The sequence below is a fragment of the Lycorma delicatula genome, chromosome 3 (genome assembly GCF_047948215.1).
Source record: "Lycorma delicatula isolate Av1 chromosome 3, ASM4794821v1, whole genome shotgun sequence".
Taxonomy (NCBI): Eukaryota; Metazoa; Arthropoda; class Insecta; order Hemiptera; family Fulgoridae; genus Lycorma; species Lycorma delicatula.
The window spans coordinates 196,716,269-196,734,913 of NC_134457.1; the positions used below are offsets into that span (position 1 = coordinate 196,716,269).

The following is an 18,645-nucleotide window of genomic DNA, read 5'->3' on the forward strand; positions in this document are numbered from 1 at the left end:
AGCATAATGGTTTTAATATAGCTGCAACATATTAATAATTAATTAGCTTCCAGGAGACAAATTGATATTAAATAAGGATATGAAGCCAGCAGTTCAACCTGCGTTTGATGAATTAAAGATGAAATCCATAAAAAGAAATGAGTTGCATTCAACCACCAATAGAATTATATTTCTACCCTTTAAAAACAAACATTAAAATTAATCAATACAAAAAGTTTCATCTAATGAAATTATATTTTATTTTGATATAATAGTACATCATGGAAGTCCATGTAAAGTAACAATTTTTTCTTCATTGATTACTAGTAAAAATTCTTGGGTATGTCACTACAACCCATGTGGAGCATCGTATTTAGTTTCTACCACTACTTATGTGTAACAGACTATTTTACACTAGAAATATTAAATTTATACATTCAAATATTTCATTTATGTTTAAAAAAAGATTGTATTTTTATTTCAATCAAGTATTTAATTGTATTTCTGTATTTGTGAAAAAACAATGGCATTAGCTCTTCTGTATTATTTACTTATGAATGAATTTCACTTATGACTGACAGAAATCGGGTTTATTATTGGTATTCTATTATTTTGAACATAACAAAATGTGATCAAGACCATAAACAGAAGCATAATTACATCCATAAATTATATTGTATATTTAAATTCTGGCTTTAACAATTTATTACACCCATTGCAAAGTATTTTTTTTTAGAAATTAATATTTTTGTCAGTTTGAAACAAGATATTATAACCATGTTTTTCATCAGTATTTTATACTAATTTAATGTCATACAAAAGCTGTTAAAAGATAATTAACTAGGTGAGCCAAAACAACTATACTTACAATATTAAAGTTCACACCTTTCATTCATTCTGCTTATCATATCAGTAAATATAGATATGACTGTTGTAATCTGTCCTGCTTATACCACTTTTAACTTTACTCTAATTAAATTTATTGTGTTGTGAATCATATCATAATTGCTTTGTTAACCAAGTCATTTTTAAGGAGTGTCTTTTGATTAGACATCAAATTTATACTGGACCATAGCTTACACAATTCATTCTGAAGTTCCTGTAACTCGGTAAGATTAATCCATTAAACTTTCTTTTTCTTTAATTCTAACCTATAAATATTGCAGGATAAAATAAATAAACTATTTTTATGTAATAGTATTATTTTTTGAGAGTAAACAACTTTTTATAATTAAGATGTTTAATGAGTGTAATTCAGAAATCAATAAAATTAATGAATCTTTTGTTACAGTAATAACCACGGCTAACCAATTATTCCAAGCAAGATCTTGAGTAAATAAATAGACTGTAATTATACATACAATTCATTTTTTTTTGTTTTGAAAATCTCATTAATATTACTTAACAGGTTGCATTCTATGATTACACACCTCATATACATTGAAAAATAATATAGATCAGAATCCTTCTTGTAGATCAGTCACAGTCTTAAAGTTATGCAAGCCAACTGATTATCCTACAATCAACTGATATTAATCAGTTTACATAGAAAATAAAAAAAACTGACTGCTAAACTAAAAAAAAGAACAGCTTAAAATCTAGTAATACTTAATTTGTATGTTGAGGTGGCACAGAGGGCTAGTGTTTAACTTACAATGCAGGAGCTTGATATTTTGAGGCCTGGCTGGAGCAGTTTTATTTTAATGCTATTAATAAACTCAGTAACACTTCCCTGCTATAATTCTGTTTGATTCACATTAACATATTTTGGTTTAGCAATGAAGGATGCAGCTATCTACAGCTCCCATTTCAACAAAGCTATACTAGGTATCTGAAACACCATTTGTAACAATTATATGAATAAACAACATTGTATTTTTTATGTACATAGTATAGGTCTATTTTACAATATTTAATAAGTAAAAAAGTATTGCTTTCATTGTATTCATAAAAAAAGTTTGGAATTAATAAAAGCACTTATTTTTGTAGCGTTAATTTGTTCTTGAATGGCTGCATAACTAATGTTAATTAATATAAAATTAAACATTTTTGTTATTATTTTTTAAATAGACTTGGTGTTAATATTCTAAATATTACTATAATTACATTTTTAATAAACATCTATGAAAAAAAGATCCAGAAAAGATTTTCTGGAGCAGCACCCCACCAATTTTAGCTACAACCCATCGTTGTATTTTATCTTTAATAATTTTTATTAATTCTAATATTTTTTCATAGATGTTTATTAATATTAGAATAAATAACAATTATTAAAGATAAAATACAGTGGTGGCTCGCAGCTAAAATTAGTAGTGGTGCTGCTCCAGAAAATTCTTTTCTGGGCCTTTTCAAGGCCATTGTTAAAAGTTTTCTGTAAAATAAAAGAAATGAATCAAATAGAATAGCTGGAAGTAGGATAATATTCTAATTCTACACTTTATCACATTCAAGAATATGGTTTTTAAGCACATTGTGCTTAAAAACCGTGTAAAAAATAAAATGTTAATACTGATAATATTTTTTAGTATTATTAGATAATAACTTAATAAAATGTCTGCCTAAAAACACTATAGTCCAATGTGCTTGATTTAAATTTTTATGTACACAAAAACAAATACATAATTAGATTTTACTAATTACCTTCTCTTTCGCCCTTCCAGCTTGTTTTTGGACAGATTTGGCAATCAAAGACCCCCCCTTGCTTTCTGCCATCTTCTAATCGCTACTGAAAAAACAACTAAACCACTTTCATATTCCTTCCACCAAATAAACTAGAAAAGGGAATGAACACAAAAAGATTTTTGTATCTTTTTCATTAACTGGGGGATGACTACTGACATTAAGCTTCAGGATTATATGTTGTACAAGGATAAATAAAGAATTAAAGAAAAAAGGACTCATTATATTAAATGTTATCAATAATACAAGGTGTCCCATATAAAACACAACCCAACCTTATATTGGTAGGTATTGAAATAATAAAAAGGCATGTGTAAATGTAAACGTAATTTTTATTATTACCATCCATTTAGAGTAAATGTTGGAAGTGGCCGCCATCTTCTTTAATACAAGCTTCAATTCTTTTTACAGCGTTTCTTGCAACTTTTTTCAAAGTTTGTGGCTGGATATTTAATACAGCTTGTTCAATATTAACTTTCAAGTGTTCGTAGTTTGTTGCTGTAGGCTTTTTCTTTGAGGTAACCCCATAGAAAAAAAATCCGCCGCAGTCAAATCTGGAGATCTTGGTGGCCACAAGCCTCGACCGATAACACGATTACCAAAGAATTCCTCGACGAAATCATAAGTTGAACCTGCGTAGTGCGATGTGGCACCGTCATGTTGTAGCCAGCAGTGTCTGTCTTCCTCTTCCAAGAGTGCGATGAACTGTAATAAAATAACCTGATATCGTTCTGCATTAATGGTGTACTGGAAAAAAATAGGACCGATTATTTTCTTCCACGATATCGCGCACCACACGCCCAACTTCTGCGGGTGTAATTGTTTTTCGTGATAAACGTGGGGATTTTCAGCACTCCAAATTCTACTGTTTTGGCTGTTTACGTAGCCGTCCAAATGAAACCATGCTTCAACTGTGAAAAATAACGAATCCATAACATTAATTCCCTCACGCAGAAATCGACGGAACCGATGACAATATTGTAGCCGTTTTTCTTTGTCGGGCTCAAGAAGTCGATGAACCGTTTGAATGCGATAAGGTCGTAATTGTAATTGTTTGGTCGCCCGATGAACAGTTGATTTAGACGAATTTAATTCAGCAGACAAACGTCTGATCGATTTATTTGGCGAGGCGAGTAATCGGTCTTTGATTTCAGTGACTGTATCTGTATTCAACACTGACGCAGATCTTTTGTGTTCCTTGTTATTAACAGACCGGTCTCTCTAAATTTTGCGACTAACCTTAATACTGATGTTTTGTTAGGAGCTGGTTTATCTGGGTACTTATGGCGAAACAAATCTTGCACTGCAACCACTGATTTCGTACTGAAGTACGACTCAACAATGAAAACACCATCTTGTCTCTAGCAATACACTGAACGTTATGATTGCATTGTTGTTACTATCGGTAGTGTTCTACTGCGTCGTCGCGATGTTCAGATGTTGGACGAGTCCATTTCAGTAACGAGTAGGGTAGTAGCTTGACTTTTGAACTTTCATGGATGAGTGCATGATGGGTTGTGTTTTATATGGGACAACAGATAAAGTGGAAATAGGGGGTGCTGCAGTTGCACAGTGCCTATATGTGAGCCGCCACTGATAAAGTAACTATTATTACAATCTCAACTTACGATATCCATGCCAATAACAGCCTTAGTAATGTCAGTTAATTTAGGACTACTGTAAAAATTCAATAATGTGGACTTGAAAGAGCCATCTGTAGAAGACTAGATTAACCAGAAATTAATTTAGTATTCTAATTTTTTATTTGAGGTTAGAGTATTAAAAGATTTACCTTACTGATCTCCATCTGATCATTTTAGAGTAAACATTTTTAACTGTTTATTTTTACTCTAAATGAATCTTCTCCAGTTACAACAGTTAGAATATTTATGGAAAAATAAACAAGTTCAGAAATGTCATTATCCTCTGTAGTGTAGCATTATCCTGCATCAAAATTCTGGCTTTTAAAAATTAAATGGGTGTAAAACAACACTGAAGGAGGTTATTTTCATTTGTCAATTTTTTCTTGACACAGTTTTAAAATTTTGTTTCCTACATTTGCTCAGACCAATGGATTAATTGATTGACTATCTTAAACACGATGCTGATCTTGTGTTAATATTAAATAGACGAACCACCAAATACAGAATAAGAACTCACTGAATGAACAATGCCATTCCAATTTTTAACAAAAGTAGTTTTTAAAAATCATTTGTTATTAAATAAACAGATAATGCAGATAACTTCAGAAATGTATTATTCATTAAAAATACAGAATGAATCAGTAAGGTAAGAATAGCATTTTTTTTTTTAAATATTTTATAAGAATAGCTTTATGTCAGTATTATTTATTAGTTTATATAGCTTACGTCTCAATTCTATTTAAGGTTGTAATTCTGATTGTAAATCCAGACATTGTTTTCCTTTTTTTTTCTTTTTTTTTTAGCGCTTGATCACAAAATGGAGATAAATGACAAAGCATTAGGTTATGATACTGAAGATAAATTACTAATTAAATGCTACTTTTGTGGTGAAATATTGCCTAATAAATTACTACAGGTATGTTATTGAATTTTTAATTACTATTAACATCTGAATAATAATTTACAACCTTTAATAATTCAAGCAAAAACCTAGCATATGAAATATTTTATATATATATATATATATATATATATATATATATATATATATATATATAGTTATTTTGTCTGACATTGATTCAAAAATTTATTTATATACATTCCTTATTTACATGTTTTATGAAGTTAAATATTTGATGCTTTTAAACTCAAGAACCATTGCCAGGGTTAACATAAATTTTCCCAATAAATTTCTTCATCTTGCTCACAGGATAATAGTTGTCTTGTTTTAAAATTGAGTTAATAGAAAATTATTTTTTTATTTCAGTGGTTTAGCATATGGATGTTCCTTTTTTGTGTTAATGAAGATAATAAATAAATGGATGAATGAAATGTTAGATGAAAACACAATACCCTTAATTATGACCTGATGTTTCAAGAACCGTACACTAACTGACTACTGGTATTTTGACTCTTATTTAGAACTCATCTAAAAAGAGTAAATAACTTGCAATGTATTTCGGGGTGAAAATAAGGCTATGAGATTTTCAGGACTCCCAATCTCTCTTAGCAAATAAAATAACTAAAATTTGCAAGTTTTTTTTTGTAGCATTAAGTTTAGGCTTAGAGTCTTTCTATTAATGATATATTATTATGTTTCTTAAAAAATTAATTTTAGGAACTTGTTATAAATAATAGAACTGATTGATAATTCCATTCAAAGTTATACACAAACATCCATAATATTAATAACATTAGCAAAATAAAATCAAATTAATTATATTATGTATTAAAATTAGTTTGTATATAAAAAAATGACAGTTTAATAAAATTTGAGCTGATCATTTATATTACTGATCAGTATATTATTGTTATATATAATTATAATTTTAGTAAAATTAATTTTTTTATCATATTTGTCCATAATTTCATGTCCTGTGAATCAGATATTAATTATTTAGTTATAAGCTATCTGATCTGGTAGCTTATAACTATAATTAATATATATATAGGATCATTTGTATTATTTTATTGAATTCTACAAATTTTTATAAAAGAGAACTTATTTTAAGATTGTGAAGCATTTCTATAGCAAGTGGTACATAAAAATTAGTTTAGTTAATATAAAGTTAAGATTATATGTCACAGAACACAATATAGGCCAGAATTATAAATAATAAAGATTGATTTAATTACAAGTACTTTGAAGAAGTACTATTCAATTATTATTCATTTTTTCTGTAATTTAAATATCAGCCATTAATAAAAACCCACATAAAATTATGGAAACAATTTGATAGTTTTAAAACTACTGTATAGAAGCAAATATGATAATGTAAAATTAAAACTTCAAAATCATTTGCTAAATTAAAAAAAAGTCTGAGGTGTACACCACATGACTTCTTATACGCCTAATAAATTACATATATCTGAAAAAAATTTTACAATCTGGGGTTAATTATTAATAAATCAATAAAGTTAAATTTAAAAAAAGATGCTAAAAAAAAATGAGATGAAATTTGATTCAAACTGATGTGCCTTCCCCTAGTAAAATCCAAATATTTCGTAATTAAAATTTTATTTGGCTATAACTCTGGAACCAATGAAAATAAGTATCACTTATGAATCGCTGAAAAGCTCTCAGTGAGGGCCTTTTACTGCAGTTAAGAAAAAATCCAAATGTTTTTCCATTCTGGGCTTTTTTGGACACTTTTGGTTCAGTTGATTGCAATCAAAAGGGGAGGTGCACAACTAGATGTTACAACAGTACTAAATCCAAAATTTCAATATCCTACAACTAATTATTTTTGAGCTGTGCGAGATACATACGTACATACACATGTCATGCCGAAACTAGTCAAAATGGATTCAGGGATGGTCAAAATGGATTCAGGGATGGTCAAAATGGATATTTCCGTTGAAATCTGAAATTTTTCACGATCACAATACATCCTTTACTTCTTACAAGGAAGTAATAAAAATAATGAATTTGAGCAATGTCTGAAGAAACCTTAATATGTAATCAGTAAAGATCGGATTATATGCAACATAAAAAGCTTGAAGTATGCAACTTTAAATACCAAAAAAAAATAGTAAATTTTAGTTTTTTTATTTCAAAATCAGCATACAATTAGTAAATAGTTGAATAACATATCGATAACTTCGATAATTAACAATTATTTAACATTTTGTTAGTTTTGTAAACGTAAACAGTTAAGTACTGTTCCAAATGTTCGGTAGTAAAATTGTGTCTTCGATCACTCAAAATATTTTTTTGTAAGTGGAAAAGGATCGCTTCATATCCACTGAGGTAACTGGGCAGTATTTGAATTTGGGTGCCATGTTAGCACTTACTGTTTCTATCAAAAGTTCACCCGTCCCATTAATAAAACTATCAACTTGATACAAAGGTTCAAAACCTGGGTTAATGTTCAAAATATTTTTTCAAATTTTTCTTTAAGTTTACACGGGAATACTGGCAATGCGAACTTCATTTAGCGAATTTTATACATTAACTGAATAAATTCAGGCAACGCCAAACTTTGAGTTTCAAGCGTTTTAATACTCGCAGGTATGTAAGAAAAATGAGTGCTAATCACAGTTATGTTTTTTTTTATACTAGAAACATTAAATGCTTCCTTGGACAGATAAACTGCCATAGCCTCTACACTATCGAAGTCGTTTACTACACCTTTGATGGCCTTGAAATGTTCATTGAAAACGGGAGGTAAAGGCACATTTGGCAGTTTTTCTTGATAGGCCTTATTAAAAGCAGGTGCCTTAAGAAACACTTTCTTTGTTGATGAAATCAGTTTATTTACATTCCCAAATGTGGATTGTACTTCATCAGCGATTCTATATACTTAGTGAGCAAAGCATGTCACATGAATCAAATTGGGATAAAATACTTGGAGGGCTTTGGCTGCATTGATCATATAGGGAGAAGCATCTGAGAAAAATATAAAACTTTCATTTGCAGAAGATTCAAGAAATATTTTTTTAACACCCTCATTTACAAATCTGGTGATTGAAGAATGCTTTATCTTTTCAAGGTCTTTTCAGGCCACCAGATAGGAAGGCGGCTCTAGTTTTAATGCCTCGAAAATTAAATTCACAATGTAATGACCATAACTGTCAGTAATTCTGTCAGCTGAAAACCAAATAACGCTATTCTTGAGTTCATTGTGTATTTCTTTCAGAACAAGTAGGTAAATTGTCTGTATGTAATTTTTACGTAATGTTGATTCATCTGGTATATTTTGATTCAAACAATATTTTTGCAAAAATCTTTGAATGTAGGACTTGTAAGTTTGTGAAGTAGAATATTACTTGTAAGCAATGCTTCATATAAATTCATGCTGAAGTGGTTTTTTTGTGTACTGTTGGAAGTGAAATCGCTGTTACAAGTTGTTGTGGGCCTTTCTTTTGCAATCCTGCAATGTGAAGACGGGCTGGTCAATTTGAAACTTTATTGTGCACGAAATATTTTTCTCACAAACTCGACAATATAAAATATTTCCGTCATATGTAAATGTTCCAGGATAGTCAGATATCCACGAAGAGACACTTTTTTTGGGAGCCATGGTACACATTAAAACTGCACAAATAAATAAAAAACTAAACTGATGCAATGAGCACGTCAACAATAACGTGGGTAGTTTAACTGCCTAGTGGGAGTGCTGCAGTAACCGTGCGTGACGCAGAACACTATCGTCCATCCTTGTCTAGTGTGAGTCTGTATTTTACTTAGCCTTATAATAATGTTATCCTACCAGAACAATAGACCCGCTGCTGCTAATATCGTTCTAAGACTGGTGTGGACGATAGGTTTGGCCAGCTACAACGTAAGATTTAGGCACTCTGCCTAAGAATATTGTAAATATTGCGAAAATATGCATCATCACTGGATTTTAAGGAAACCAGTGAGAATGGGCTTAATATGCAAATTCATATAATCCGGTCTCTAGTAATCAGGCTTTGATATATTTTCATACTAAAAAATATTTCTTAATATTTTGTGTTCAGAGCATAATATTTGTTTTTAATAACTTACATTTTTATTGTTTCTTTTTTCAGAATCACATTACACACTGTCAGTCAGTTCTAGACAAATGCCCCCAAAATTGTGGTGCATACATTACAAGACAGCAAAAACATTTTCATATTACTAGTCAGTGTAGTGAAACTATAATTAACAAAAATACAGATGCGTCATTACAAAATAAAAAGAATAGTTGTACATGTTGTGAATATTGTTGTAAAAACATTACAGATATGGAATCGGAACTTAAAGTTATTCAACTACGAATAGACGATGAAAAACGAAATAGGTTAAAATTTGAATACACTTGGTTAACTGAATTATCAAAATTACATGAACGTACACAAAAAATTGATGATTGGAGGGAAGGTATGTTCTCAGTGCTTTCAACAATACAAAAAAGTATATTTCATGAAGAACAAATTCGTTATAATGAAGTGAGTGAAATTAGAGGTAAATTTAATAACATAGCTTCAGTGTTACAAAGTTTTGAAACTTACATGAATGAATTAAACGAAATCATGAATAAAATGCAATCATACTGTTTATCTAAAAGTGATGAAATAGTAGAACAGTTTGATGATTGGCGATCGAAACAAGAAAATCGTTTGGCCTCATTGCATAATCTTAACACAGAACTTGAAAAATTACAAGTAGAACATATTAATAGAAGCAGATCGATGCTTAATCTTTTAGATTTAAATGAAATTATTATTGAGAATCAAGAACAATGTTCTGAACAAGTTAAAAGTTGCGGTAAAGATATTGAGACATTTAAAGAATTTTTAAATGAGGAAAATTATATGATTAGTAAAATATGGTATGAACAGTTAGAACAGTTTAATAATTTTAAAAAAGATTATGACAAGAATGAAGATACTATTAAAGAATTATTATCATGGCAGAAATCTATTAAAAGAAAATTAAGTAAATTTGAAAATTCTTTAAAATCAGAAGTAGCTGCTGAATCAATCTTTAATGAATATAAAAATTCATTTTTGTTACATTCAAGTGATATTCCGATATATTCTAACGGTAAGTTCGTAAGTTTAAATTCATCTTTAGTTTTAAACTACATTAGGCAATTTATTTTGTCTTAAAAAAAACTTTTAAATACTTTCTTAATAAACAGAAATGTTCCAGAATTGTTTTCAGGCTATTATGGTATTTTTTGTTAGTGAATTTGCATTTATTCATGACATCAAAAATCAATGCTGTACCAATGGATCTATTTTGAAGTAGTTAGGAAACTTCTTTAGTAAATAGTTAAATACTATTCAACCATAACAATTAATTATGAGTTAAAATTGATCTGTGTAAGGTTTTTGACCTCTGTTATGTTTGATTATTTTATAACTTGAATTTATTAAACTTAGTGTATTTTATGTTTATGATTATGTTGTGATGATGATTTCTTTACATCTGTGGGTGAATCTATGTACACCCTCCTATTTAGCATTTGAACATCAATGCAAAGCAAATGAAATCACGATACTTATAACAAAATTCATTTTTAAATAAAAGTTGGATTTGAACAATATCTTTTAATATACCCATTATAAAAAATATTTAAAATAGAATTTGTAGAACTTTTGAATTTACACATCTACAACAGAAAAATTTTCTGTTAAATTTAAATGAAGAAAAAAATTTAATTAGTACTATACATATAAAACAAGTAAAGCATATTTTATCAGTATAATTAACTAAATAAAAGCATATATCATATAATTCGCCTCATTGCATTGTATTGGGTAATGCTAAACCAATCATGATTCATTATAGGTAATGAAGAACCAAAGTTATGGGTTTCATAAGTATTGTTAATTAATTAATAATTTTCATATTAATCATAATTAATTTAATCAAATGTTACTTCTAAAGAAATTATTCAATTAGGATTATTTTCATTATGCACGCATTAGAGTAACCCAAAATGTGCTTTCTACGATGCCCATTTTTTACATCACTCCTTTAAAAAGTTTACAATTAACTAATAAAAGAAAAATTGAAACCGTACCATGATTGTAATCTTAATTTTGGCCCATAATGTGTATCTGCATATAAATTTTTTTCCTAATCCTAAATTATTTAATTTTTATTTATTGAAAGAAGACAAAATTTTAAAATTTTCTAAAAATTATTATGAATGTCTACGCTGTTAATAGTTTTCGTAAGTGCCAAAATTATTCACACCTCTACAGAAATGATCAGATTATTCTTATTGTGCTCTCTGCCTTTTATTTAATGAAAAAAAAATACAAAGGAAAATACATAGTGGTCTAAAATTTTATCTAATATTACTTGAAATGTTAGAAGCTAGAAACTGCCATTACAGACATGAAATTTTAACAGCAGTCTAAGGTTATATCAGCAAAAAAATGTTTTATAAGTAGTAATTTGTATCTTTTTTTTATTTTGAAAAATCTTTAATGTTGAAGAATTATACAGATTTAAGAATAAATATACTTTAGTTATGTTTTAGGCCATCTTTTATGGTGCATATCTGATTTTGAAGAACAGTTTGAAGAGTCAAAACTTACCAGTGTGGTACTAGAAAGTCCATCATTTTATACGAGTGAATATGGATATAAATTACAGGTAAAATGATAATTAACTTAGACTAATTACTTTTACTCAAAAACTTTTATTTATACTGTAACATTTCTTCTAATAAATAATATCCCTAATATATTCTAATAAATAATAAGTAATATTTCTTTATATGCATATAAAAAAGATGTGGTAAAAAAAAATAACTAATGAAAACCTTTAATGAAATCAGAAAATTAAATAAATTCTCGGTTACACTTACACCATTTAGTTGAGGAATAATTGTTAAGCTGATATGTTTCTTTTAGCCCCAAACAAATTGATGCTTGCTTTTCTAAATGCATTCCTTTACTTTTTTTTATTTCTGTAGCGATTTATTCACTCCTGTCATTTCCTAAATTATTTTTTTTCCTTTTCATCATTACTACTACTTTGTAATACAAATACAACGATATGTAATACCCTTATTCAAATAGATGGTCAGGTTGTCTTACCATCATCTTTTTACATAAAAAGATACACATGAATGGTTAAACCATTAAAGAGATTCAATTAGAAATTGATATCGATGGTTAAACTGGTATTAATATCAATTTAAAATTAACAATTAAACTCAAACAAAGAACTAATTTTATTTTTAATTTATATCAAAGCTACGCTTTTCATAATAGAAATAAGTACTTTTACTACTCACTTAACATCACACTTTGCATTTCTAGTCCTACACAAAATGAAATGTACTCCCTTATAAACTGATGTTCCATTACAGTTTGATTGGATCCAGATAAGTATTCTAAAATATATGATTATACCTTGCGAGGTATCTGAAAATCAGACATGTTCAAATTACCAGAGTAATAAAAGTTTTGTTAATATTTAATGTTTAGCGACTGTAGTAGTTTATGTAGATTGTATTTAAGTTAAAAAATATCCTGATTGAACACAAATTCTATTTCCTTGCAATATATTTACATTTTTTAAACTTAATAAGTAAAACTGTTAGCTGAAGTAAGTGATAGATTTTTTAATTTAGATAATTAAACTTTCCCAAACTATTCTCATAAAACAGTCAATTTATTTTTATACTTAAAGTAAATTATAAAATATGTCATCAAACACTTTTAAATTATGAATAATTTAATATAGATGAAGCTGTACCCTAATGGACTTGGCCAATGGAAAGGAAGACATATGATAATTTCTTTACATGTACTTGATTCTGAATGGGATTTGTTACTTGAATGGCCTTTCAAAATGAATGCTACTGTACTCTTAAAAGATCAATCCTCAGATCTTGGACAGGTATTACATTTACATTAATATAATAGTTTATTTTATTCATTTATAAAGTTTATCTAAAAATTAACCCATACCTGAGTTTAGTGACATTATATACATCTAAATATTAAAACATGTAAGCAAGCCTAAACTTAATCTGGCTTTTTGGTATTAGTTTTCTTTCTTGATAACAGCTGTAAGCATTATTAACATTTTCACTGTTAATTTTTTCTCTATACCTGTTGAGCTGATGTTTTTAAATAAATTCTGTTAACATATAACACTAGCATATATACATAGTTTTTTAAGTTTTGTAGACAACTTGAAAATATGTGATGACACCATATGTGTGCATCATCAGCAAGCGGCATATAAATGACATTTGAAGTTATGCAACCTGCCTGTTACATTGCTTCGTGGTATATATTTTTCCATTTGTTCTTGGAGATTATTCAGTGGTTTTTAAAATCAATATTCTGTCAGAGCAGTGTTAGGCAGTTGCCTTAGGTTATAATTAACAGAGATTATAATATAATTTCCCAAAAAAGAAAAGAACGCTAAGAAATTTCTCTCCTTAAGGTTGGCAAACCTGTGTTGTTCATAACCACACTAATAATGTGTACACTGCATTGTAGTCTGTAAGTTGTGGCGTTGTAGTATCTTTGATTACATGTTAGTCATAACATTATAAAATGAACAGGAAAATCGATGTTGCCACGCCGACTGTGAAATATGTGGAGTCATATGTTTTTTAAACTATCAAAATGTTAAGCCATCTGAAATACATAGGAATTTAGCAGCTGTGTATGGTGATAATGTAATGAATGAAAAAAACCCTCAAAAATGGTGTGAAAGGTTTAGAAATAACAGAATTAATGTGCACGATGAAGAACGTTCAGGGAGGGCCTCAATAATCACAAAGAACTTGTTGAAACGTGACGATGATGAAATCAGAAAAGATCAATGATTTCCGACCCAGCATTTTTTTCCTGATGTTTCAAGAGCTGTTATTGGTCTGTTGTTCATGACTATTAGCCTTTAGAAAGGTTTGTGTACATTGGGTGCCGCACATCTTCACAGAATGTCACAAAAAAATCCGAATGGGTTCTGCTTTGTTACAAACGATGAAACATGAATTTCGTATTACACGCCAGAGAGAAAATGGCAGTCAAGTGAATACACCATTCACTTTCATTTCATTTCATTTTCATTTTTGAGGATGATGCCCATCCTCAATCACTAACCAGACTGACAAAGATCAAGCCACAGCCATTTGGATGCAAACTGATGGCCACAGTCTTTTGGGATTGGTTTGGCATACTGTTGATCGATTTCATACCACGTGGAACAACTATAAATGCAAAAGCCTACTGCAAACTCTATGTAAGTTACAGCGCGCCATTCAAAATCAGTAACTTGGGCAGCTGACTGACGGTGTTGTCCTGCTGCACAATAATGCACATCCACATGTTGCAGGTCTGACATATGATTTAGTGAGAACATTTGGATGGAAAATTTATAATCACCCATCATATAGTCTGGACTTAGTTCCTTCTGATTACCATTTGTTTGGGAAATTGAAAGAATTTTTGAGTGGTAGCGATTCACGGATGATGATAAACTTAAAAATGCTGTTAATCAGTGGCTGAATGGACTGGCAGCAGAAGAATACGACAAGGGTATATTGAAACTAGTGTATCGCTACGATAAATGTCTTAATTCATGTGGTGATTATATAGAGGAGTAGTATAAGGGCACTTAGTTTAAGAGAATAAAAAATATTTGTAAAGTTTTCAGAATAAGTTTTTTACAATAAACGGTCTTTACTTTAGAGATAACCTCTTGTATATATTTACATTGAAATCTTTTTTTTTCCGAGTTATAGTTTTCTGATTTATATTAAAAAATGATAGAAATTAATTTTAATTAGGTAATTAATTTTTATTATGTTACAATATGTATATAAATATATATATATATACACACACACATATATTACAAAATTTTAAGCATATTTTGCATGTTAAAAATACCTTGTTCCATTTTTAAATTAAATTAGATTTAATTTAATTTTTTAATTTTAAAAGTTCTCAAATGTAAAGAAAAAACTAAATCAATTAGAATATAATTAATTATATGCACATTTCAATATAAAATGAAAATTTTAAAAAAATAAACAAAAAATGAAGGAATACTATATTATTTTTCACAAAATTTTCTATAAGATTATAGGAAAAGTTAGGAGTTATGAATTTAGAGCCTAAAAAACACATCTAAAACAAATTTCATAAAGTTTTAACAAAACTAAGATTGCCTAATTTTTTTTTTATAAATGCTTCTTTATGCTTTACTATGATACAATTCCAATTCTAAAAAAGTAATTTTTTAAATTTTATTTTCAAATAATTTTTAAACAAAGAAAATATTTTATAAATTTTTATGAAATTAACAATTTAATATTAAGTATTTTTTTTTTTAATTAATAAAAAAACTGAATAACATTTTTAAAAAATGTACTAACCTGATTTTCTGTATAACAATCGCCAAGAAGTTGTAAAAAAACAATCTATGTTGAACAAAGCCATACATGTATAAAATAAAAAGTAAAAATGAACTACACAACTGAACTGAGGAATCATTTCTCCATGCTAATACATAATAATGAAATCCTTATTGGATGCTGACAAAGATTAGCAAAGGATAAATGAATGTCTTACCGCACATGAATGTGTACGGCACATAAATGGTGTCGTACATGGAGCAATTCCCCATGTATGGCCCACCATAGTGTAATAAACACTGATGTGTTAAGAAACTTTATGTAAACTTGCTTCCAACAACCATTTTCAGGATAACATGTGTCATATCTTTTATTATTACAAATATAAAAAAACTATCCAGGTTAAAATGGTAAGTAAAAAACAAATCAGAATAAAGTGTAAATGTCTATCCTGTTTTTAATAATAGATAAAAATGAAGTTCATTATGAAAATGACATGACATGCTGATTACTGTAAAAAAATTTATAAATAAAGCATTCAGCATTATTGAAGCAGTGCACAACATGAAAAATTCAAATGATGGGAAGTTTGAATTCTATGCAACATAAAATGTGTTCATCCTGCTTTAGACCTCTGACCTCTTCGATTACATTTTTTTTCATATTTAATATTTTCATTTTATTCTTTCCTCCCAAGTGATAAAAAACTCGGATACCCAAAAATATTCTTGATGTTTTATTGCTGGTGTCAGAAAATTTATAATGCTATGCTAATTTTAATAACTTACAATTCTTAAAATTATATTTACAATAACTTTTGAAGAAAAAGTAATTAGACATTATTATTATTTATTTAATTATCTCACAATTTAAAGTATACAAGAACATAGTAAGAATTTCTTAAAAATTCCACTGAGTTGTTGCCATCCATCCATCTTAATAAAGAACTGATTATTTTCTTCGGCTTCAATATTAGTTGTAGGGAACTTGATTGCTTAAAAGGTATTTTTTATACTCTTAAGATGTCCACTAATCGTCTTTATATAACTCATGTAAAAAGGATACCCAAAAATTTATTTTTTGTCTTTGATCTTATATTCCAGGAGACTGTTTTTCAAACAGAGTTGTTGGCTCAAGAAGGCTACAGTTTTCAAACGCTCAGTTAGGAACCTCCTAAGATTTTGCCTTTATAGTCTACAAAAAATTTTTTTATAATTTTTTACTGGGTTCTTTAATAAAAAATCTAAAACTTTTTATTAAGCAGTTCAGTATATATACAGATTCCAGTCATTAGTACTTTCCGCATAAAATACAGAAAGTTCCTAGTTTATTGTCATGACTGTTATATCCTCTACTTTATTCTTTAAAGGCCAAAATAATGAAATATTCTGCACTATGTAGTTATACTTCACTGTTATTAAATGGGAGTGCAGCCATTCCCATATTATTGCCCAGCCTACTTTGTACTGGTAATATGACCATTCTAGATATTCACTTCTCCAGTTTCCTGTAATTTCATATACATCCACTATTGCATCTGCTAAGCTGCAGAACTCAAGTGGAATTAACCTAAGAGTTCTTAAAGAATTCTGTTGTAATTATTTTAAAAGAAGCTAAAATAGGTTTTTATATGCGTGCTAATTTAATGTGAGTTAAATTACTCTTCTTTTTTTTTTTTAATAAACAAGGAGTAATTTTGGAACGTTACTTACCCAAGATGAAGGTCATAGTGCAAAGTATAACATACCTCCTTAAGAATCACCAGCATCTTGTAATTACAAATGATGAGTAAAGGTTTAAACAAGACAATGCTCAACATTAGCACCCATCAAGGATCCATCTTTCAAGTATCTTCTGTTATGCCATAATTTCCAGACCAATTTGCAATTGTTTGAACTCCTTAAAAATGGAATGGGAGGCAAGTCTTTCAGCTACAATGAAAAGATGAAGGAGGCTGCATAAGTCACTAGCTTTCAACCAAATGTATTTTTAAAGGTGTCCATGTACTTCCATATGATAAAAACTTTATCTTGTATACTATGAAGACTATACAGAAAAATTAGGTGAGCGTAATAAATAAGTTATGAGATAAAACATATTTAAGGCTTTTATAAATAAAAACTTTTAACTCTCCTTGAATTTCTAGATTTTCTTAAACTGATGGCCAACCTTTGTCTACGAAGAAATAGGCAGACTGAGAATGCATTAAAAAAATACTTTTTTCACATAGGTATTTTCCAGTCTTACTACTAGTATGAATATGTTACTTTATAGAAGTTACAAAAAAAAGAATTAGAAAATATTTCTATTAAAAAACAAAAATTGTTTATTATCTTTATTAAAGAAAACTTAAATAAATTATTTATCTATTAACCAGGTTTAAGTTGAAAATAAATAATATAAATATGTTTAAATTATTTTTCAGGTTAAAGATCTAATAAAATGTTTTGGAAATAATGTGGTTCACAAAAACAATGAATCAACAAAAACATTACAGATGTTTGTACCACATAGATCATTAAAAGAGAACGGATATATAAACAACAATACAGTCATTCTGGAAGCTAAAGTAAAAATTATTAATGATTTCAATACATAAGATAGTATGTATTATCAGATAAAATTTATGCAGCGTGTATTTTTACAATAAAAAATTTAACAATTTGAAGTATCTTGGGTGTATTTGTAAAAGAGACGTAATAAAAAATAATGAGAATGTTAATTTTTAACAAAAAAAAAAAATTACTTATTCTTTTGTATTTATTTTTCAAAGTAGTTCTTCAGAGGTGCAACACTCTTATGTCAGCATTGCTTTCAATCCTCAAAACATTTGTGTAAAGCATTATTTGGCATTACCTTAAATTTGCTTGGCAATTTGTTTTCTTTATTTTCCAAATTATTATCCTTTTAATGTTTTCTTAATTAGTGGAAACAAGAAAAAGTCAGGGTCCTATGTCTGAAGAATACAGAGATTGCGGTATTATATGGTGTTTGCCATACTACCACAAATTAATAGTTAAATGTGAGCTGGA

General features: G+C 28.5%; 1 protein-coding gene across 3 annotated transcripts; it reads left to right on the forward strand.

Moving 5' to 3' along the window:
* The first annotated feature begins 959 nt into the window (after positions 1-959).
* Traf-like (TNF-receptor-associated factor-like) lies at positions 960-18,343 on the forward strand. 3 transcript variants are annotated; one of them, XM_075361313.1, is made up of 7 exons: positions 969-1,088; positions 1,271-1,326; positions 5,105-5,217; positions 9,318-10,317; positions 11,768-11,883; positions 12,982-13,137; positions 18,039-18,343. In XM_075361313.1, the coding sequence occupies exons 3-7, from the start codon at positions 5,119-5,121 to the stop codon at positions 18,210-18,212; spliced, it is 1,545 nt and encodes a 514-aa protein (XP_075217428.1). In that variant the 5' UTR covers positions 969-1,088; positions 1,271-1,326; positions 5,105-5,118; the 3' UTR covers positions 18,213-18,343. The 3 variants fall into 3 exon arrangements, with proteins under 3 accessions (XP_075217427.1, XP_075217428.1, XP_075217424.1); XM_075361312.1 differs by lacking the exon at positions 1,271-1,326 and having other exon boundaries at positions 960-1,088; positions 18,039-18,342; XM_075361309.1 differs by lacking the exons at positions 969-1,088; positions 1,271-1,326 and adding an exon at positions 1,347-1,806.
* The last annotated feature ends 302 nt before the right edge of the window (positions 18,344-18,645 follow it).